The sequence below is a fragment of the Nanorana parkeri genome, unplaced genomic scaffold (genome assembly GCF_000935625.1).
Source record: "Nanorana parkeri isolate BGI_ZX_2015 unplaced genomic scaffold, ASM93562v1 scaffold65, whole genome shotgun sequence".
Lineage (NCBI taxonomy): Eukaryota > Metazoa > Chordata > Amphibia > Anura > Dicroglossidae > Nanorana > Nanorana parkeri.
In genome coordinates this window covers 1,230,845-1,254,214 of record NW_017306333.1, presented here as the reverse complement: position 1 = coordinate 1,254,214, position 23,370 = coordinate 1,230,845, and the positions used below count along the sequence as shown (strand labels likewise).

Here is a 23,370-nt window from a genome sequence, read left to right as displayed (position 1 = left end):
ATGACATTTGTTAGTTGGTTACAATAAACAGCGATGGTACTGTTCCCACATATGTACAAGCAATGGACACTCCTTGGATTGCTACACATTGTAAAAAAACATTTCAATTAGAATTTTTTATTTTTTTTTTACTCGCAGTGTATTCGGCAGGGAAAACCTTTTCCACTTATGGAAGAATCTAAGAATAACAGCAACCAGTTTGAAAATGACCATGCCACCAAAGGTCTTCGAAACATGTGAACATACACAGCCCCATGAGAATGCTGTGGTAATTTACATAACATCTTTCACAGAAAGAAAAATAATTTTGTGTAGAAAGGAAATTTAACTCTACCACCCATGATTCACAGTGGGGGAGGGGTAATTTCATTTTTTTTTTTTTTTTTTTTAAGGGCAAATTTGGAATACCAATAGTGACATGTCATTATATTGCAATATTCTAACAATGTATTTTTCACACACATTCAAAAACAAAAGGAATGGTTAACCATTAGGATACAATTATGGCTGGCCTCAAATTAATGTAATATTGTTTTTTTCAGAACAAACAACCAAATAACTTTTCATATTCAAACTATTGGACAAGAAATAAAATGTTTAAAAATGGTGTGTTGATCTCGCAAAAATAAATAAATGAGACGGAAAACTATGCTATTGCAGCAAATAATGCATCTCTAAAGACTTCAATGTTTGTGGAATAAAATCTGTTTTGTAAAAAGAAAGAATATACTGTCATAGCAAGCTTTTCCCTGAGGTGTAAACAGCAAATAACTTGAACAGCTTTACACATCAGCCCCATTAAACAGTTTATTACAATACTATATCTACTGTAATTGAGGTGGTATTTACAGACATTTTTAGAACATTTTAACAGGAACAAACAACTATAAAAACAAGAATGAGCTGAACTTTCCAACTGCTTGTACATTATAAATTGTAAATATAATGTATAAACCCAAATTGCAAGAACTAATAAGGTTTATGTCACACAGGTTTCCTTCAAATAAAACATTTAAGCAACATAAAAAATAAAAGTAGATCTACTGGTTACCATGTTTGCAGAATTGCTTTATTCACATCTAGATCTGCTCATTTTTATCCGTAACTTTGAGCTGTTGAATCATATGAAGCAAACTGATGGCCAAGTATCTTCTTTTCCATTAGGTGAACATGTGATCTTTAAAGATGTTCCTCTTCTGTCAGCTGTAACGTTTTAAGATTTGTGATGTAGATTTTTGCTACAGTACATAGCATAGCATACAAAATCTCTGATAACAGTACAAACATTTTGTAAGTGATCAATACAACATACTAAAGATTATGCACCATTTTACCAGAGAACCAAGACATCACATGCAGCAAAAATGGCTAATGCATCTTATGTACATGCATATAAAAAACAGTTTAATTGTGAGAAATCATTTTACATAAAATAATAACCAATGAGATTTTTTAGATGTCTTATATCCATATATCCAGGCAAATTCTTGTTATGTGCACGAAAACTAGGGACACACCTATACCGTTTTTCTATATTGAGTACTGATATTTTTTTTCGGTACACGCCGATACCGGAAGTCCCATTAAAGGAAGCTGGGCAGCGTGTAATGACTCGCCCATTGAATTCCCAGCAAGCCAGGAAGCAGTCTCCAGGTGACTAGGAAGCATGGAACCGGCTTTCTGGCCAATCACGAAGCCGGGCGTGTAATGACTCACCGCCTGGCTTCCTGATTGGCTAGTTTGCTGACCAATCAGGAAGGCAAGTCGTTACAGGGCACCCAGCTTCCCGATTGGTCGGGAAGCCGGCTCCATGCTCCTTCGTCACCAAGTGAAGAGGGAGCATGGAGCCAGCTTCTCAGCCAATCAGGAAGCCGGGGGCGAGTCATTACCTGCCCCCCGGCTTCCCGATTGGCCGGGAGACCAGCTCCATGCTCCCTCGTGACGAGAGCGCATGGAGATGGCTTCCCGGGCCAACAGGAAGCCGGGAAGCATGTAACGACGCGCCGAACGGCTTCCTGATACCGGAAGTTTGGGATAGGCATCAGGAGCATTTGGGCGAGTACGAGTACTCGCCCAAATACTTGGTATTGGTGCATCCCTAACGAAAACCACCAAACATGGAGGCAAACCTGTGTAATACTCACAGGCTGTTCACAAGCATTTAAAATCAGACAATATACATATGTATATTAGGATGTGCAATATTGCTTAGAGAAAATGTACAATTTAAAGTTTTGCAAAGCATATTACATATTCTAACCAACAAAAACATGCTAACAGTAGTTGAAGACATTTTCAATCCATTAAATACTACAAAATTAAACTGGAGCAAGTACATATTTAAAAAAAATCTACTTTACTCTAAAGACTTATGAGGTTGATTTTCGGGAGGAATGATGACTGTTCACTAAACAAAGTAACTGTTTCGTGCTCTAAGTAAATGAGGAAAAGCTTCAAAAAGATTTTTTTTACATTATTTTTTGTAATTCCTTGCATGACTAGTTATTCAAGTATACACAGCTTCACCTTATTTACAAAGGCTGGCCACACACTTACAGCCTGAGGCCTTAACGAGAAAACACACTTGATTCCTCCATCCACTTCAATAGCGTGGATGGGGAAATTCCTCCATTTTGACGTTTGTATTCTGAGTGTGCCTCTGTGAGAATACCCAAACAGTGACTAGCTGAGAATTTTTTTGCACCAGCTACTTCAACAAAAGTCTTTTAAAAAATCAACTTTGTTGAATGGAGGCGAGTCGACTGGGCCACATGTGGTTGAATTTCAACCAGTGTATGGCCAGCTTGACTCAAAGGGAGCTTTACTTTGCGAAGTGAACAGTCTCTACTCCTTTAGTAATTTACCACAATGCATAGCCTGCAACAATTTCAATAAAAAGCTGTCTTTTAAATAACAGTCTGTTTCCAATAAACATTTAGCACAACATTAGTAAGGTTAAAAAAGGCACAGTAAATTCTAGTGATAAAGATAATCTAAAAATGAACACTACATCTCTAGTGTTTTGATAGTGATCAAAAGTAGTAAAGCCAAACCTTTAGTTTTTGGTTTTACTTCTATTCTGGATCACAGGAGTACATTTACTAATGTGCTCCTGTGACCCAAAAGCAGAATCTAGCGGGCTACTGCCTGCTATCTGTTCACAGTGCAGAGCCACACTACAGCGGGGAAGGATGGCAAAAATATAGTTGGTTTCCAGTCTGCTGCTTGACTGACAGCTGGCTCTGTCTCTCTAGAGCCAGCTGTGCTCACACCATCTGTCTGTCCCTCCAATGAGTGCTGGAGGAACAGAGGGGGATCGGGGGTAATCTTTGTGGGGAGCAGTGACTAAGAGTCATTACTCTCTGCAGGGAAGAGATCGTGAACTGAGTGATCAGCAGTTAAATTATCGCTCAGCTCATGGTATAGAGCTGCTGTGACAGCTGCAGTGCCCTATGTTGGCTGTCGGTATTGGGGAGGGTATTTTTTTTTTTTAACAAAATGGTCTGTTAGCTACTAAACAAAGATATTTTAAAAAGTATTGAGAAATGCCTAATATACCAAATTAATAAAACTTTTACACAATTTAAAAACATGTGAGTAAAGTAAGATGGGTATAAAAAGGAATTTGTGACTAAACCCAAGCCTGAATGACATTCAGGAAAATAAGATTTATCAGTTCATATAAGATATCTTTTAATGTTACTATAAATTCAGTTTAAGATCCATAACACCACCCATGACAAGCATGAGTCCAACAGGGTGTTATGATGCAACCTTCTTTAAAATAATGATATATCATTACATTAAAAAATATATATTTTGACATACAACCCATGTATACAGATGCTAAGATACAGAACTAAGCAAAATATACAAAAAAAATTGGACAATGCAACAGTTACTAAAGTATACAATATGCAATTGTCAATTTATTTACAGAGAGAAAAATAGCCATCAGAAGCATTTCCTAAGCCTACATTCTCTCCAAAGTGACAGCGGGAGATTTCTGCCCTGATACTCCATTCAAAAAAAAAAATATACCTAGCAAAATTGTACACCGATTTCTGTAAGAATTTTAGGCAAATGGGCAGTATTTTTTTTTAATTATTAAAACATTTACAATTCAAAGTTCTTGATGACATTACCAATTCAGTGTACAGATACAACCCCCAAACAAATAACAAATTGCTTCAGTGAGTATGGTCATCTCAAAATAAGCAACTAATAAAGATTAATGGAAATCAAAATTACCACTCTAAAAAGTAAAAATTTAAAATGCATGGCTACTATACTTTGAAAGGAGCAAGTGCTGCTAAATGCCTCTAGTAGAGGAGGGATAATATAAAACGTACAAGGGATGAGCCAACAGTATATACAAAAAAAAACAATACTGCAGGGCTTACTTCAGCCAATGAGGCAGTCAAAAACAAAAAGTATTAACTTACTAGGACATTGTACTGAAAAAAATGATGACCATTTAGAACTGCTAAATGATTGTATCCGATAGCAGGAACTGGACCCATTGTTTGGTCTATGTAACAAGACCCGTAAAGGTTTTCCCACTAGCAAAATTGAGGTTCTTTCAGGGAAATGCTTTTTTTTTTTTTTTTTAACAAAATGTAAGAACTATGAATCTATGTAACCACACAAAGTGTCCAGCCTTAAATACAGCATACTGACTAACAGCCTCTCAACTTATCAGAACAGATATGCTATATCAATACAATTCATAATCTTAGAAGGAAAGTTTTACAGCAAATTGTAACGAACATTACAGAAAATTACAATGTGTACAAAATCGCAGGAGATATTGTCACTGTTTACAGTTTTGGTGCATGGGACAGTTTAGTACAACAATTTTTCTTTCTTTTTTTTTAACTGACAGACGGTGTACTAAATGCTGATACTCTTAAAATATACAAAGCATGGACACTAAAAAAGTATTGTAACTATCAATATAAATATATTTAACATTTTAAAGTGTGATTCCCTTTTAAGCTATTAGTCTTAAAAAATGATTGTTACCATTCACCAAAAGAATAATCTTGAATGCCCAGTGTGTCAGTGCAGAAGACTGATACTTTCTAAAAGAGTAAATTCCTCTTCCCTCTTAGTAATACTTGGGGAAATATTTTGGTATTTACATGTCTGCATAACTAGAGAATGGCCATACACAGAGAAAGTGGGACTTGAGTAAATTAAAAACAAACAATTATTATTTTTTTTTTTTAAAGAGCTTTTAAATGAAGCAGTATATTTATTTTTTTAAGCTGTGAATGTAACATTTACCAACATTCAATCCAAGTGAACACTACTTTTTAAAGGGTATTTCCACTTTTGCAGCCAAATACCTACTTTATATTCGTTACGTTTCCATTCACAACTTAAATGCATGAATGTAAATGGCAACACTGAAACATATAGTGGGGGGGGTTCTCAAACTTGACTGCAAGGGTGAAAATACATTTAAATTACTGACTGATTAACCTGCAGCAAATATTTAATAATTGTCACATTTACTACTCTTCAAATATACCCTTCAAAGTTGAGCAATGAATGTGAATTCATCAATAGTGTGTATGATATCTCAAATATCATACACACTATTGATGAATTCACATTAATTGCTCAACTTGTATATAAAAACAAAAACACTACAGTATTCTTCTGACACAGGGCCATAAAAGTGGATTGTTCACATAGATATGCCAGATAGATATATACACCATCACATACAAGAAGAAAATTGCTTAAAGCGGACCTAAGCTACACACTTTAAAGTGAGTAGAATAAATAAAAATCTAAATCACCATGAAGCTGCAACTAAGCATAGTTCAGCATAGGCTATAGCCCCAAATTACAGTGAGACATTACAGCTTTAAAAAGAAAACGAGAAAAAAAAACTTCTGCTTCAGTCATTTGCTTAGGTCCATTTTAAAGCAGAAAGGCTGTATTATACCTAATTGGTTACCTATATATATAAAAAAAAATAAAAAAATAGCAAATACAAAAGAGGGGAATAGGTTCACTATTTGATGACATGGCATGACCTAATTTGATGAACTGTTCCGAACTAGGACATGAAATACAAAATCTTTACATAAAAAAATTATGGAAACCAAAAAAACATCAAGAATTTCACCAATTTCCAAAATCACAGTTTAAAATTTACTTTATTCAAAGACTGGTAGATGAAAAACTCCAAACTTTACATGTGCAGGAAGTTGCATATATAAATAAATGTCACTCATGCATGCGCTTGTATGTGCAGGGTGATAAGTGGAGCCTGTTATGCGAACTGCTTTAAGTACACATTAGGGTAGTGAACAGACTCCAGCAGTGCAATGCAGATACCTGGCAGTGACTGTGCATACTTTTACTTGTTCTTTTCTGCAGCCCAGGAGCCCCAAATTGCAGGCTGCTCTAATCTGCAATATTTTACACTTTCTATTCATGCTGCATGCTGGTCCATTCCAATTGAGCCAGAAAGCGTGGCCATCACAGTGATGAATTAATAGGATTATACACGTGTTTGTTGTGGGGCAATCCAGAAATTAACACTACCAGTATGTGCTGGAATCTAGATTTCTACATCTGCAGGAGCCTGGGAATCAGGCTACAGAAAAAGAATTACATAAAAGCTGTGCACACACTGCATTGCTGAACTTGTTCAGTATCCTTATTGTTCTGAAAGGTGTATGTTAAAGGTGGGCTTCCAAAAGTTAGGCAAAATTGCTGTAGAGTCTGAGGACATCAAATGTCTTAGCATGTGATTTAAAAACACCAAGTAAGTAAATGTTACACAGCAGCACAAAATCTTATTTAAAGGATGTTTGTTTTTTTGTGTGCAAAATTACAGCCAATTATGCATTTAAATTGGTGGCTATACTAATTTATTAGGTGGCACTCTACATGAAATACATCAAGGTTGTATAAACACAAACAAGGTTGTATAAACACAAACAAGGTAAAAGGCTATGTCATGGGGAAAATTAACACAGAACATGATAAACCAGACACAAATTATACTCCAAAATCATTATAGGGAATTAAGTCACATGGTTTTGGAATTATAACTGTTCATTCTGAGCAACTGTGACATGTTAAACTACACAATAGAAGGCATGCCTTACAAAAACACATTTGAAAAAAGACTATGCAATTTTCCAACACTTCCGTAATTCTTATTAAAAAATGTAAATTGGGTAAATAATTTTGAGCAAAGATGCCAGTTAATACTGTAGTCAAATCTACTTAAAAAGAGAGAATCATCTAAAAACACACTCTTGTTTTAAGATGTACAACATTTCAGCTGGAAATAAGCCAGCCTCAGTGATCTTCAGTGGGATTTCTGACAATGCCAACTGCCTGCAAGAAAATCTCCCTCGTACAATTTTATTATAAAATGTGTCTTTGCAATTAAAAAGGCTATTACTGCATTATATAAATCATTTGAATAGGCTATTTCCAACTCAGAACAATGATAAGCAATTGCAGTAATCTTGGCTGTCCAAGAGCTTGTCTAATGTGCCTGTATAGTGGGTAACAAAAAAAAAAAAAAAAAGCTTCATTATTCACCATTAGAATCCATCAGGTATGGATACCTTTTTTTTTTCCCCCAGACTATCCGCTCTGTACAGGAGCCTGACATTGAGTTGATTTCAAAGTCAGTTCCCCAGCAGAGCCCTCTCCTCTTCTGGGAGTGAATATTACTCTCAGTCTTTGCCAAAGACCTTTCCTCACCTCCGTACATGAACTTTCATGTAGCTGCCAGGACAGCGGTGTAGCAGAAGTCTCTGGGTTTTTGCCTCTATATGCAAGGGAGTATTTCACAAGCAAATAACATGCACCAAATATGTTAAATGCATATAAAATGGGAATATTTTTGTTGAAATGAATGGTTTGGCTTTAGGCTATCTTTCTTACACTGCAAATGACCGGCTAGGTGAAATGGGCTCCAAGAGACCCAGTAGCCACTTGCTATGATCATGAGGCAGTACCAAAACAAGCAAATACATTTTTTGAGACTAAATAAATGAGCCTGGTGCCAAATGTGCTAAGCACAGCATGTTTTTTGTGACAAGGAATTCAAGAACTATATGGACCATAAACTACTAAAAAAGGAGAACTCAAGGCATTAAGGTAGGTGAAACATTAGACTTTAGCAGGGTGGAACAATTATGATGTTCTATATAGTTCTGTAGTGACGAGAGAGTTAGATCTTTAGTTATATGTTTATAAAACAGCATTGTTTTTCACAAACAAATAACATGCACCAAATATGTTAAATGCATATATAATCTCATGGGAATATTTTTGTTGAAATTAATGGTTTGGACTTAGGCTATCTTTCTTACACTGCAAATGACCAGCTAGGTGAAATGGGCCCTAAGAGACTCAGTGGGCACTTGCTATGATCATGAGGCAGTACCAAAACAAGCAAATACATGTTTTTGTGACAAGAACCATATGGACCATAAACTACTAAAAAAGAGAACTCAAGGCTTAAGGTAGGTGATATTTGGTGCATGTTGTTTGTGAAAAACTATGCTGTTTTATAAATGTGTAACTAAAGATCTAACTCTCCCTTGTCACTACAGAACTGTATAGAACATATTATATTGTTCTGTATAGTTCTGTAGTGACGAGAGTTAGATCTTTAGTTACACGTTTATAAAACAGCATAATGACCTTACCACAGCAATGCAATTGCTTGGGGTTTGCATAATAAATGTGCTCAGCTTTCTTCCGAGTGCTGAAGCTTCTTTTATTTTAATGGAGGGGACAAGAGTAAAAAGGATGAGGAAACTGATCACAGGTCATGTGATGAAGCTCTCTCATCACAGATTGCAGCGTTACGTAGAGCACATTTGGACAGACACAGCGTACTTCATATTGCACTGTGCATTTTATAAATCTATTGTAAAAAGCAGGTGTAGAGTAAAAACCAATGTGTCCTGCAGATAGGGGTATGCACTTCCTGTCATCAATCAGGCCCAATGTGTCCTAAACAAATGTCATCTATCTGCATAGTATATAAAAAAGGTCGCAGGAGGGCCTACTCAGTTCTCAGCAACTAACCTCATCCACTGCACACTTATGTGACAATGTCAGTGAATGATGGTTCTGAAATAGCATTTTATATAGTAAGATTTATATAAATACTGCATAGTATGGATAAGGCAAGTTCGCAGTAACCAGTGAAAAGTTACTACAGAAAATTAAATACAGTATGATAAAAAAAATTCTACTAGCATACAAATGAAGGATATACAAGACTAACAATAATGAAGCACATTTTTGTTATGAAGTATGAACAAAAATGAAGCAATAACTTTAATTATTAATGTTCCATATGCCTGCACAAATTAACTAAACATTAACGGAGGTGTTCTCCTGATAGCATTTGATACAGCCTCAGTTTCTTATATGTGCATATGAATATCTGCACAGATTTCCCATACTGTGAAAATAAAAATTAGGAACCAGAATGGTTCCCTTTTTGTATTTCCAAGAAGAAACAGGGTTAACACGGCTAAAATGAAAGATGTATGTTGGCGTCTCAATTTATTAAAGGGAACCTGCCATGATGCAAACTGCCACTAGTGACTTGTTTTTAGAGCTGTATGCTCCTGCAGCATGGCCAACAACAGCAGCTGCCTTTTTATGTCATCACATGTCAGCGTTTTTGGCCAGTTATATTTTTGTTTATAAGATATTAAACTTTTTGTTTCTTTTAAATAAACCTTTAGTAGACAGGAAAACTCAGACATATAGCTTGTGGAGCACAAATGAGGGCAGAATGACGATAAGAGTCTGTTTACTTTTTATTATATGTTAATGAAAATCCAGAACACAATAATAAAAATATAAAATAAAAATAAAATCTGTAGGAAAAAAACAAACAAAAAAAAGCACACTACACATTCCCTATTAGGGATATCCCAGGTTGTAGGAGCAGTCTATGAAAGCTCTATATTGTTCCAAAGACATTTTATGATATTAAGACAATACACAAACCAAGTGTAATTACAATGGGCAAGTCGGAAAAAAATTAAATAATAAAGCATGCTTAAAGTGTTTACACATACGTACACATTTTATAATATACATACGCACAATCATATATAAATACACACGCATACATACATACATGCCACATACATACACACTATGTAGAAAATGTTAACCAGCACACGATCCAGAAAAACGCGCCTCAGCGCTCTACATGGTTGCAGTACTATAGCAAAGTTTAGTAGGTACTCAAAGATCTTCAAACACAAGTAACCACTTAAAGTGTAGGTTTAATCATACCATAATAAAACGTACACTTTAACCCCTTTATGACTGAGACCTTTTTTTCATTTTTTGCACCCATGTTATATTCCACATTTTAGGCCTGAAAATTACTTTAAACCCCCACACATTATATATTTTCTGAATGCCAAGACCCTATACAATATAATGGTGGTAGTTGCAAATTTTTATGTTGCGCAATATTAGCACAACTCCTTATTAAACCCCAAATTTAGTGATACAATTAAATGACCCAAAACACAACAAAATACCCATTTTTAAATGAAATATAAAAGATGAGGTTACAAGTAAAACGATTAACCTACACTTTAAGCATTTACTCCTGTTTGAAGACCTCTGTAGGACGGACGGACACACACAGGCACGCACACGCGCGCGCACACACTAGGGCCAACCAGGGAACGTAGACCCACTGCAAGCAACATTTACTAGGAAAAAGCTGTCCTCATTAGCTCACAGGTGCAGACAGCACCTATGAAAAGGAAGTTCTACACCAGTCCACATGAATAAAATATATGGACATTTACAACAAAATAGAGAAATTTAAAGTAATGCAAATGTGTCTTTATAAAAATGTTTCACACATTTTGTAATTGGAAAAATGTGTATAATCTTGATAAAAGTTGTGTAAATCTCGCATGAAAATTATAAATAGATGCCAAAATGTTGCACAACACTTCATTCATGTAAGAGAATGTGATTCTGCAACAGTAAAGTGCTGTTGCACTAAGGTTTTAATCTACAGTCCAGAAATCAGTTGACATGGTTTCATTCTGCTAGTTTCACAGCACTGTTTTTAATGCAATGCATGATTTTACAAGTGTTTTCAAGTATCTCAATAAACTGTTTACTACTGGGTAAGAGGGACTAAGTGGGTGCAGACTTAGGTTGACAGTCAGATGTGTAGGTACAATCTGACCTTTAAGCTAGGAGTGTCAGGCCAGATGCAAGCACATGAAGCCCAAGTATTTACGTTCATGCCTATGGAAAAGGGGGCTGAGAGATTACACAGATAGCACCATCTTGTTTCTAGAGGAACAAAAAGCAGTTGTAAAAAAATATTCTGTTTCAATTATTTTTTCCTCAGAGAGAAGCATAGGTCAATGATGTATGCTTGTACCGTGGCCATGAGACTTGTAAACAAAAAAATTATAGAAAAAAAAGAGAAGTGAGGCATTGGCTGTAGAAGTAATATGAAAACAGCAGCAGTGGATGAATGCAAAACCTTCAGCCTTGGCAAAACTTTACTGGCACTTTTGTAGGAAAAAAAAAAAGAACTAAGTCACTTTCACCAGTACCTCTCTGCTTCTAATTGTAACTATAAAACACATATCCAAGTACAACACTATCTATAAAAGTCCAAAAAAAAGTCCTTAAAAAAATAATCAGAGCAAGCCCTCTATGCAAAGAGAGAATAGTTACTTGTCCTGTTGCTCACGCTGTCAATCTTCAGCTTTAGACATTTGTGGGAATATCAGATGCCTGGTCCAATGCAGCACTGTGGTTTAATCTACAGGCCCCTACCTCACTTTAGAAGTCAGTAGTGATGTAGGGCTGGTAGAATGAACCACAGAGTGGAGGAGGAGGATGCAGTAATCTGACAAACCCAAAGTGTCATTTGTTGAAGAATCTCCAGCAAGTTTAACTCTTTAAGACTGAAGTTCAGTGGTTCAGGCAGAAGGGCAGGTAAGTGTCAACCATTTTCTTTGCTGGGATTTTTTTTTTCAGTCTGAAAATGGTGACAAGTCAATTAAAACATTTTTATTTTCATTTTGATGATTTCATAAGTGGAAAAGAGTTTTGCAAAATAGTGGTAGGAATCCTATTGGAAAAAAGGGATAACCATAAAACCCATTTCTTGGGAGTTCATTTAGGGACAAATAATACACAAACTGTTAGGTTATACTGCTGCCTAAAGTAGGATTTGGACAAAAAAATAAAAAATGGCCAGCCCCATAAAACCACTCAGACCTCTCAGGACACCTCAGATTATTGTAAAAGCAGTAACAAGGGTATATGCCGGGACAGAGGGTGGAACCGGTGTCTCTCAATTCCAAGAAATAGAAGTTAAGGTAAGCTTAAAAACAAAACAAAAACCCTAAAACTAAGGAGGCCCACAAAAACAGAACCGGGGACCGTCTGTAGTTCCAAGAGCCACCTGAAAAAGGGACCTTACACCCATAGCCATTAGCAGATGAGGTCTGAACATCCACCGGGTAGAATTTAGAGAATGCGTGAACAGAAGACCATGTGGCTGCCTTGCTAATCTAGTGAACAGCAGCCTGATGCCAAAAAGCACTCGCAGATCTAGTACAGTGTGCCTTGACAGAAAATTGTGGAACCCGTCTAGAAGACCATAGAATTGAATGATGATTAGTCTAAGCCAAAAAATAGTGGCACAAGAAGCTGGTTCTCCTTTATAGGGATGACAGTCTGTCTTTCTAATGGAAGCAATGGCAGCGAGGTAGACACACACAACATGAAACACTTCCAAGCAATGGAGATATCCTTCTAGTGAACTAAAGCTAGACATAGGGTTGGAAGAACAAATGTCCTGGATGAGATGAGGGGCTGAAACCAAATTTGTAAAAAGAGGCTCTAGGCCTCAACACCACCTTGGCCCTGTGTAAGACCAGAAAGGCCACCAGCTCAAACACATGCCACACAGAGGAGATGGCAAGAAAACACAACCCTTGTAAGAGTGGAAAGGGAATATTCCTGGAGGGGGTCAAAAGGCATCTTTTGAAGTGCTGAAAGAACCACATTCATAACCCACTGAGTCACAGTTGAGAGCACAGGGGGAACCACAGAGAAGCCATGCACAAATGAATCAGAATGTGAAGCCAGCAGTCTCTGCAACAAGATTGCAAGCACTAAGATCTACCCCTTGATAATACAAAAGGGCCAGATGCTGAGCCAGACCTATTTGCAGAAAGGCAAGGATTCATTTCAGGGAGAACTGTCTGGGATTAAAGTTCCTGTTCTTGCAACAAGCAAAGTATGCCTTCATTGTGCGATATTCTGGCAAGTGGACTTCCAGGTTTTTAACGTCAGGAGTATCAGATTCAGAGAGGCCCCTGTCCTTTAGGATCTGGGATTCAACAGCCACTCTGTTGCTGTGAAGTAGAATGGTAAACCAGTCCTTGGGACAGAGGATCTGATCAATCTGATAGAGCCCACAGAATGTCTGCCAGCAGCCTGATCAAGGTGGAGTATCACATCTGCCTGGGCCAGTTTGGCACCAAGTATCAATGGAATGCCCTCCACTTCCATCGTGCAGAGCAGGCGAGTGAAGGTTTTCAGGGGAGAAAAAGCATAGATCAAGTTGTACTGATCTCATGCAGCCACCAGAGCACCCATTGCCATCACCAGAGGATCTCTGTACCTAGAAACAAACCTGCTTAGTTTATGAACCAGCATCCCCACCTTTGAGGATCTGGAACACTGCCAGGTCTCGACACCACTCCCTCAGGTCCAGGTGCCACCAGCTACAATTTACCTTCCAATTGTCCACACCTGAAACATCAAATTCTGCCCAGGACCCTTCCTACTTTTCTTGCCGCACAAGACATCTGGTTCCTCCCTGATGGTTGGTGTGCCAGTGCCATGGCGCTGTCTGAAAAAGTGTCAGTGCAAATCCAACTTGCACCAGCTGACAGTACTGTGCATGCATGCCACGGTCAGTCCCCTAGTATGTGGGCAGCGCTGTGTGGACAGGCTTTTATGGATTTAGACTATCTTTAGTGCTGTACCAGTTTGTAGATGGTGGCACTGAGTGTCTTGACATGTAACTCTATTTTCCACTCTGAACACACAGGTAGTTGGCTACGTCACCCAGGTAGTTGGCTACGTTACACATGCCTTGAGACCATGTAGGGTTAGCATAGTAACCCTCAAAAGAGAACTGTGCAGCAAGCCTTCTGCATAATATTTTAAACTTGGAATACTGATTGCTGGGTCACACCAATCAGGTATATGAGCACTAGAGAAGAAATGCTTTGCATGCCAGTTCTGCAGCCCAACTCCAAAGAGTCCTCCTCACGTTTACAGACAAGAGACTCATACAGAAAATGAGATGGGAAACCTCTAACAACTCATCCACAGTAGTTCCAAGGCTGCAGGCATGAGCTCCATAGTTACAGGATTGGCAACCAGATTCCTACTGCTTAATTCAATCAGCTAGGGTTTGGCAGACTATTATCACTGCCAGGGCAGGATATAGGGCAAGGCCTGTCACAAAGCACAAGGTTTTAAAAAGGGATTCCAGTTGTTTATGAACAGAATCCTTGAAGAGGTACACCTTCCACAGGGACGGATACAGCTTTGATAAGATGGGATACTGCCGGATCCACAGCAGTGGAAGCACGTTTTTTTAACAAAGTATCATCCATTAAGGACTTTAGTTTCTCGGATACAGTCAGTGGCAAAAAGCTCAGAAGCTGCTATTGTCGCAGGCAGATCAGATAATGAATATGCAGTAGGAGGCGTGGGAGCACACTTATGGCCCCTGCAGTCAGTGTCGGCATTAAGAGTTGAAATCTGGCCCATAAAATCCTGCCCGACGAAGGTAAAAAAAACACCAAGGATATAAGCCAAGGAGAAGGCCATGCCAGACACAGCTACTCCAAGGAGCGCATAGACATAAGCAGAGAAAAAAAAAGGATTACAGGCTGTCACCTGGTTCAGCCGAATGGCGAGAAAGAGCGCATATCCACCCGACCTCTTCCCAAACGGATTGTGTCAGCACTAATTCCATAAGTGTCAATCCCTTCCACCATAAACCGACAGAAAGTGGGGATTGCAGAGGACGCCCAGCGGCTCTGGTAATGTGATAGCTTCTGATGCTCACACAGCCAATTTACAAAGCGAGTCTTTAGTGGCAGGTTCACACCTGGGACTCTGCCAAGGCTCTGGACCTGGAAACAGTCTGTAACTAATATAGTACATTCAGGTCTAGAAAGCACCACAATGCAGAGCCCAATGCCCGAATGTCATATTACAGGCTAGCCCCGCAATGGCCCAATCCTGCGGTGTCCAGGTACACCCTGCAAAGCACTAGTGCCGAGGAGCTGGCGATCCGGATAACTGCGTACAGAGACCAGCTTAGCATCTTATAAAAGGTATTTTTAATAATAATTTATCTTTAAATTCTGATTGAAGAGGAAAAAAAGCAATAGGTTAGATTTATTTCAGCAGAGTAGCTGAGAAGTGTCAATCCTCACAGGACACAGAAAAAAAATTGTTAAGTAGGAGGGTTGTACCATGCTGGGCACCTTTTTGTGTTAGTCAGTCATGTACAAATCATCCTGTAGGCAGCAGTATAACCCAGCAGTTACTGAATTCCTGTGTCCCTCAATGAACGAGAAACAAAATGTATTTTTTGAGGAAAAACTGTATGAGATATATAGAATTCCCACATTTTGTCTGAGTTACATAGTATTTGAGGTTGGATAAAGACACAAGTGCGTATGTATAGGTCCATGTATCATCTCGTTCTTTAAGAAGTGAGTGATATTGAACATTTAGAAAAAAAAAAAAGTTTACGCTCATCTAGGCTCCCAATACCACCCTAAGGTCTCCTAACATTCCCACTTGTTGCACAACAGTTTTTGTCAGGTGAAATTTCCACTGAAATCATAGGAAATGCATCAAAGCACTTCAACATCCATTGTAATGAAAAAGCGAACAAGCACCAACACGTGTAAATATGCGTTCGCATACAATGCAAGTTCAGAAAAAAATTGCCGTCTGGAGACGGCAACCCGCAGATGCTGCAGTGCCGTCCGTCCGTTTTTTTACTACGGGCGGACGGCAAGAGGTTAATGTGTATTGGGATTGGGATTTTCTCCTGGCAAAAACACTCGTGTGAAAGGGCCCTGACTGATTGTTTTGTCACAGGAAATTGAGGTAGATATACAGAGCCTAGAGCCAAGAAAGGTGGATTTTAATTACCCTAACAGATTTGAAAGTCAGAGCCAACATTTTGTTATAACCCAACAGTCCCATTTCACGTTTGCTGGCCCTATGGCACAAAAGTGCCTGAACCAATGAATAGTAATGTTGTGAGGAGGTGGATAAAAATGTACCACAAAGCAACTCTTAAAGAGCACACAAGGTAAAAAAGCAGTCAGACCATGACATTTTTAGGTGGCTTAAGGAGAACTTTGGGAACCTCCTAAAAGAAATGTCTTTATTGTCTTGTAAGAAATATAATACAAATGTTACCACACGCACAGTTTCTAGCCGCTACTTACCGATGCATACAAATGATTTAGAACAGGAAACCTCTTCGGTCATCACCTTCACAGTATTGAACACTGATATATATATATATACACACATGACATCTTTCACAATATACACGGTTTTGCTCCATGATACCTTTGGATCCTTGTCTTAATATACCCACCTGCTTAGCGGTGACGATACTCTCTCTCTCGGTCTCTTTCCCTGTCACGATCCCGTTCCCGATCACGATGCCTCTCACGTTCACGACTTCTTTCCCGGTAATAGTCATCATGGCGATCTCGGCTGCGAGATTTGTGACGCCTGCTTTTTTCTCGTGACCTACTGTGGTCCCTTTCTCTTGAACGCTCACGTCTTCTAAAGGAAATCACTCAATTAATTCCCCCTCACAACTAAAACAATTCCTTAACACAAAATAGGCTTTCCAATATGAAAAAAATAGGAACAATAAGACAAGACTTGACTAAAAGTTAACACTGCTAAAGTCAGTATAGTCACAGGTCTTCAGAATTAGGCTGGCTATCAGTCATTATTTGCTCTCCTCAAGACTGAAACCAAACAAAAGTCTTACTAGATGAAGTTATTGGCAGTCTTTTGTATTCCGCCATGATTAAGCTCTCATAGCATGATAGAAACTAGGAGAGAAGAGAATTATTCCTTAATGGCCAGTTAGGGAAATATGAAAGGCATTCAGTGCTTTTCAAAACCTAAACTTCAGGTGTAGTTTTCCTATACAAAACTAGGTGAAACACATTCTGTAATGATCAGGGGCAGAAAACATTACCTAGACCCTGAACCATAAGACTTTGATTCAATTCCATGAAGACAATCCTGCAGAGAGCTGATGAGTACTTTGCAACGATCATCAGCTGACACTTTGGACTGTTTAATTAAAGAAATAGCTGTCACCAACGTTTCAATAGCACTTCCATAATCACCTGCAAAATAAAATGTAAAAAAAAAAAAAAGGTAAATTTTCTCTCGTGAACTTCCTCACACGCAAAGGAAAAAAAGGCATGCAAGCAATGCAAATTGCCACTGGCCCCAATATTATGAATCAAAACATTATGAAAGCTTAAGTAGGTGATTGCCACATTCAAGTTCTAAACTGGTGTTTCTGCAGAAATTCAGCACACATTCTAAAATTAGGTCAATCTTCAAGACAAGAGTAAAAACACTTTACCATATTGCTAACAGTAACCCCATTCAAGTTAGAGGGTACTGGATCGACTTTCTGCATTTTATTCAAACTCAAGTTCAACTACCTCCCGGCCAGCCGTTGTAAAAAAAAATGGCTGGCGGGGAGCTCTCTAGATCTGAGTGGGGGTCTTTAGACGTCTGCTCAGCCACGCCTACGAGCGAGAAACACAGGCAATTTAAAAACAGGCACCGATGCCTGTTAACATACAAGCTTGTATGAGCTGCCGGCCCGTGATGTCTCCATAAAGAGGACCTGTCACATCTTTTGCCATCACATAGGGGGGTTTCTTAGCACTTATGTGATAGCAATAAAGTTTTTAAAAACTAATTTTTTTTAAAGACCCCCACCCATACATGCATCGGGTGCGCATACCTGCGAAAACGACGATTGCTCCTAATCACGCCGCACGTTACATATCGCCGCAAACGTCACAGTGAGAGCAATCATTTTAGGGCCATCAATCAATGATAACACAAAACTGATGAGCGGTAAAAGCTTTTAAAGCATCGCCTATGGCCAATTTTGTGTATGGTAGTTTTTTTGCGATTTCACGAGTGCGCGCAATTTTTAAGCATGACATGTTTGGTGTCTATTTACCCGACGTGACGCCGTCTTTTTTTGTATTTTACAAAAAAATTGGGTAATAATGGTTTCCTAACATAACGTTAAAAAAAATGTCAATACTTTCAGTAAAATAGTGAAAAATAAAACCCCAGTGGTGATTAAATACCACCAAAAGAAAGCTCTATGTGTCCCCAAAAAATGGTATACAATTAATTTCAGTACAGCGCTGCATGACGGAATAAACGTCAGTCAAAGTACTGCAGCACTGAATACTGAAAAATGGCCTGGACAGGAGGGGGGTGTAAACACCTGGTCTTCAAGCGGTTAATGATGGTAGTAAAACCACTTTATTATCTGTATAATATGCACCATATTGATAAAGTTTTTACTACAAAGCTTTAGAACATACAATATGTAGTTACTGTAGATATGTATACACAATTGCTTCTCAACGTCAACTCAAATAATGACGATATAAGCATGACATTTAACAGTATGAGCCAAACCAAATTATAAACACGTCAGGAAGCCGGGTGGAGAGTCATTACCCTCCCATGGCTTCCTGATTGGCCAGAAAGCCAGCTCCACGCTTCCTCGTCACCTGGTGACGAGGGAGCGTGGAGACGGCTTCCCAGCTAATCACGAAGCCAGTTCCTTCAATGGAACTTCCGGTAACGGTATTGGAGAACACCGAAAAAAATAAGATAAAATCGGTACTTGATACCAAAAAAACAGTATCGGTGCATCCCAAATTATATTTATGCCCAGTCATCAGTTTAAAGTTAGCCATGAATATTGACCCGAGAATTATTGCTCTCGCTCTGACGCACATAGCAATACCTGACATGTGTAGTGCAATCGTCATTTTCAGTCGAAGGTGCACCCGACTTGTGTTTCAATTAGTATGCACGTGTTTATGGGGTCTAGGGACTTGAAACTTTAAGGGGTAATTTTATTTAACTTTTTTTCTTCTTACATCATTGCTATCACTTGGGGGGGCTCATAAGCCCTAAATTGATAGCACATGGGAGGTGACAGGTTCTCTTTAAGGTGATATTAGGAGTCTATAAGACCCCTAGTGTCACCTTTCCACTTGCTTGGGGAATGACAGCTGCCTGCTGAGGCAGCTGAATGAGAACATAACAGGCAGTGGCTGAGAGCAATAGCCAGCCTATTGGCCATTTTAAATTGCAGTAGGCAATAACAGGCTGTATACTGCACCCGCCCACTGCCTGCTGTCAATCAGCAGAAGAGGGACCTGAAGGAGAAAGTTCTCCTTCAGGTCCTCCTCTGCTGATTGAAAGCAGGCAGTGGGCAGGTGCAATAGTCAGCCTGCTATTGGCTACTGCAATTTAAAATAGCCAATAACAGACTGGCTATTGCTCTCAGCTGCTGGATGGGAAACTTGACGCCAGCTTTCTACCCCTGGCAGATGAGGGAAGCATGGGGAACAGCAGGAGGAATGGAGCATGGGAAGCACATCGGTCTCTACTCCCCGCTGGGCACCAGCTGCAGCAATCAATATCCCGTCTAATGGAGGAACAGCAAAAAGTTTCCCAGCACACACCAGCCAGCATGCAAAAAAACTTGTCTCACCGCTAAGGTTAAAAACAGAGGTTTAGATACACGTCTTCTGCATAAAACGTGAAAGTTGCACCGCCTCGCCAAGGCACCTCCATATAGTGTGGTCCTAACTCTATACTATGAGAGTCTCCATCTTGGAGCACATGTGGCAAAAGATAAAATTGGGTGCCTTGGCAAGGTGAGGCTGGGAAACTTTTTGCTGTTGTACTGTATAAAGCCCTTCCATGTGCACCTTGCTGTAAAGCTGGTTACGAATTGATGAGTGCGTTTGCCATTTGTTCTACCTTCTAATGGAAGGGGGCACAGACCGCAGCATAAAGCAGTTCCCAGCGAGGAGAACATTATCAATCAACTAATTGATGAGAATTGTTGACACAGATTCTTATTATCGATTAGTTGTTGCAGCCCTATGGGATATCATTAATTGCAATAATTCTTATTGCAGCTAATCAAAAGCTTCTACAGGCAGATGTACCTTTGAAGAACCCTGACGCATTTCAAACTGATCTCGAATGTAAGCTAAATGCAACATGCTGCATTTGTGCATCAACACAAGCCCTAACAATGGTTGCTAAGATATAGCAACACGAATGGCATGTGATGAATTCTACCAAATACTTCAGTACTGGGAGAAAATAATATACATTTACAAAAAGAAAACACTAACCAGCACTGGCATCAGAAACTGCTCTGGAAATTGCACTGCTGGAAATTGCCCTGTTGCGGTTCATGATTTCCTCAAATTCTGCTTCACTTAAAGGTGTTCTCACAATCTCCCCGGTCGTATGGAGGTGGCCGACCATATGGATCCGATGGTGGTGGGCCACGGCTATCTGAAGCAGGCATACCAGCATTACCAGGTGGAGGAAAGAAGTTCGGATTTACATGTGGAGCTGGTGGGGGACCTCCAGGAGGTGGGCCTGGCAAATGTGGAGGTGGCCCAAGAGCCATTGGAGGTCCTGGGGGGCGAGGAGGAAATGGACCAGGAAGAGGAGGTGGACCTGGCTGTGGAGGAGGGGGGCCAGGTGGAGGACCATATACAGGAGGAGGGGGGCCAGGTGGCAGGGGAACTAACGGTGGTTGACCATATGGCTGTCCAGGAAATAAAACTGGGGGAGGTGGGCGTTCACCACGATTTGGTGGTCCTGCTAACGGCGGAGGAATTGGCTGCCCTGGAGGAGGACCAGGGGGTCCTGGTGGGCCAGGTGGACACATGGGTGGTCTTGGAGGAGTCATACCTATAAAATAAAAACCATACGTCATACTACTGTATAAAGACAAAACATTTCCTGCCAGCAACAAAAATGAAAATTTCTAGAGGATTAGAGAGCTAAATAAAAAAAATATGCATATCAAAAACTAGTTAACATATTCTGTAGCACCACACACAGAATACAAAACCTGTGGCAAAGAAATGTATCTTTGATAAATTAAAAAAAAAGTGCAATTTTCTTGCAATCTAAAAAGATTTCTCAAGTTTAAAAAAAATCCATGCTTAGGTTAACGTTTTGCTACCTTCCCACATAATATGCAATTATGGCAAATGCTGGCCGAATGGCTTCAGCGCAAAGTCTCCAGCTTGGAATAAATATGCAGATTTCCATGCTTGTTTCAGTCTAAGTGTCTCAAATTGCTGAAGTTACTGAAGGTAATTTATTTAAGATAATACATAAAATGCCATTGCTGACTCCATTCTAAAAATTCGAGTTGTGGGCTGCATGCTTGCTCTGAAATATTTTCAGAATGGTTAACAGAGCTCAGTTTCCATCTGGTGACACCAAGTAAACACCCCAGAATCATGTGGGGAGTATGGGCTGATGTCAACTGTGGCAGTGTAACTGTCCTTGCGTGTCTATGGGAAGGCATGTTGCACCACGTAGCGGTAGCAACTAGTCTCAATGAGGGACAAGGCCTCAAGTACTTTCAAACTTGGGCACCTGACGCTGATGAGGGTTTCAGCCAGTCAGGGGTGACCAAGTCACTGTAGGTGGGTGTAATGGAATGAGACCAGAGATCCAAATGGTGCTTCCGGAGCAGGAGTGAACTGGTGCTTCCGCTAGGTTAAAGTGTAAGGAAAAAAAGAAGAAAAAAAAAAGTGCAAAGTACTCCACTTAGCAGCGGTTTAGAGATCTTGATTGAAGTCACCAAGGATGAAATTCCATGAAGCATAGAAGATAAAAAATAAAAAAAAATGGAATTATCTTTGGCCCGCATGATATTTCATTATTAGATCTGGCCCGCCGGTATATTGCCCACACAATTAGAACTTCTACCGAAAGCTCCAAGTGTCCCCAGGACTGGCGCATCATTCCTGTGTCACAAAGATGGCCGCCAATCGGCGGCTGCCATCTTTAAAGCTGGAAGTTCCCTGCGGCTTCTGTAGGAAAGGCCCGCGGTTGTCCCTGCCTTGCCAGACCACAGAGCAGGGATGAAGAGCTTATGGGGCCTGCGCAATGAGGAGAGAAAGCAGGGGAAAAATCCACAGAAGCGGGCACCAGATGGAAAAACTTTTTTGTAATTATATGTATCATGCTTTTTAATAATTAAAATGTACAGGCCGTATTATACTGTGATATACGGTATAGGCCGCCGTATTATACTGTGTGGTATACTGTATAGGCCGCCGTATTATACTGTGTGGTATACTGTATAGGCCGCCGTATTATACTGTGTGATACACTGTATAGGCCGCCGTATTATACTGTGTGATATACTTTATGTGCCGCTGTATTATACTGTGTGATATACTGTATGTACCGCTGTATTATACCGTGTGATATACTGTATGTGCCGCTGTATTATACTGTATGTACCGCTGTATTATACCGTGTCATATACTGTATGTGCCGCTGTATTATACTGTGCGATATACTGTATGGGCCGCTGTATCATACTGTGTAATATACATTATAGGCCGCAATTTTATACTGTGCAATATACGGTATAGGCCACAGTTTTATACTGTGTGATATACGGTATAGGCCACAGTTTTATACTGTGTGATATACGGTATAGGCCACAGTTTTATACTGTATATGCCGCTGTATTATACTGTGTGATATACTGTATATGCCGCTGTATTATACTGTGTGATATACTGTATAGACCACGGTATTATACTGTGTGATATACTGTCATTTATTTAATGATTTATGTTGTTTTATAGGAAATAACTTCTGTGCTACGTTAGGTCCAGGTTCAATATATTCAATAAGGTAATTTCGATTTGTTTCCAATAAACACTGAACCAGCCCAGCCTTTGAGCATTTTTTTAATTTTGGCCCACTGTGTATTTGAGTTTGACACCCCTGTCCTAAGACATTAGCAAGAAACTGAGGCATGCTGGGTAGAGGGGTTATATGGAGACTGGCTTACAACTCATGTGTTTGCCAGTGTCCCAACCTTCTGTAGACGGCTGTATAACCCAACTGTTTCTGAATTCCTGTGTCCTTAATGGA

At 39.4% G+C, this 23,370-nt stretch overlaps 1 protein-coding gene across 1 annotated transcript in view; it reads right to left on the bottom strand.

The window, feature by feature from the left end:
• Positions 1–591: 591 nt before the first annotated feature.
• Positions 592–23,370, bottom strand: part of CPSF6 (cleavage and polyadenylation specific factor 6) — a 33,492-nt gene continuing 10,713 nt past the window's right edge. The window contains 5 exon segments of the mRNA XM_018576381.1: positions 592–1,203; positions 16,727–16,917; positions 17,348–17,501; positions 20,580–20,683; positions 20,685–21,150. Coding sequence (XP_018431883.1) covers positions 16,731–16,917; positions 17,348–17,501; positions 20,580–20,683; positions 20,685–21,150 — 911 coding nt within the window. The 3' untranslated portion in view covers positions 592–1,203; positions 16,727–16,730.